General features: G+C 50.1%; 1 protein-coding gene across 1 annotated transcript; it reads left to right on the plus strand.

Moving 5' to 3' along the window:
* Nucleotides 1-3: 3 nt before the first annotated feature.
* Nucleotides 4-753, plus strand: KVP17_003561 (uncharacterized protein; the record flags this gene model as incomplete). The annotated part of the gene is made up of 1 exon (XM_068521010.1): nucleotides 4-753. One exon carries the CDS (start codon nucleotides 4-6, stop codon nucleotides 751-753), a length of 750 nt encoding a protein of 249 aa, XP_068379169.1.
* Between the last annotated feature and the right edge of the window lie 320 nt (nucleotides 754-1073).

Raw genomic sequence — 1073 nt, forward strand, 5'->3', positions numbered from 1 at the left:
GAAATGACCCCGGATGAGACTGAGGCTGAGGTGAAAAAGCTGGTCAAGGAGATTACGAATGGAATGCATTCCGGTGAAAATGAACATTGGATCTTTGCCCCTGAAGCAGGCACTGCTGTCAAGAGGGTCATCTTTGTCTTCGGTGTGCCCATGTGGGACGGCGTCAACTCTGGAAAGTGCTGCTTCACGCTATGTCCCATGGCGACTCGTCTGCTGAAAGAGAGTTCCAAAGACTTAAATGGAACAGCAATCGTGGTTCTCAATCCAGCCGTGAGCCGTCTAGAGAAAGCAAAGGAGGTGAGCTATCCAGGTGAGGACGCCTGGTATTCCTCGCTGGACAGTGCTGTGGCAGAGGACGAGGCCAGTATTCTCGCGTGTGTCGAGGCGATTAACCCTTCTGTGGACGAAATCATGAAGAAGTTCGACGTCGAACCGGAGAATACTTATTTCGTCGGTCGAAAGGGGACTGGTGGATTGGCTGCAGCGTCGGCGCTCAGTCGCCCTGAGAAGTTCGGAGGTGTTTTCCTGCTCGATTCTCCGCTCGTCAACCGAAGGAAAATCGCGAACGGAGACATTCCCACCAACAAGGAAACGCCAGTTCATCTAATCCTCACTAGTGACTGCTCCAAAGGCCTCATGGCGATCACAGAAGTCGTGCTGAAAGCCAAAGGCGTTCCTGTAACCCACTCCTTCAAGAAAGCAGATTCCTTCGAATCGGAAGTCGACGTGCTTAAGGAGGCGTTCCTCAAGTGAATGATTGTAAAGTGAATGATTAAGTAACTTCCTGAAGTAGGCGTCCTCCTTGTGTTAGCATTCATAGTGTGTACAATGCATGCTACAACATTAAAGCCTCATCAATGCGATGAAGTGTAAAGCTGGACAGATGCTCTTTGGAGTGACAGAAACTCGACGGAAGCTGGACAGTTGACAACGAGAACGTCATCAAGGATTTCATGGATGCTCGATGTTCTTTGGAGTGAAATGCATGGACCCCACTTCACATTCGAAGTCTGCATGGCTGACACCGGCATTCTTGAGATTCGCCGCAGATGTGAGTTCTGCAGCGTTTAGCA

Source organism: the organism of the source record quoted next (genome assembly GCF_019968985.1).
Source record: "MAG: Porospora cf. gigantea B chromosome Unknown PgB_NODE_12283_length_1073_cov_128.674, whole genome shotgun sequence".
Classification (NCBI taxonomy): domain Eukaryota; phylum Apicomplexa; class Conoidasida; order Eugregarinorida; family Porosporidae; genus Porospora; species Porospora cf. gigantea B.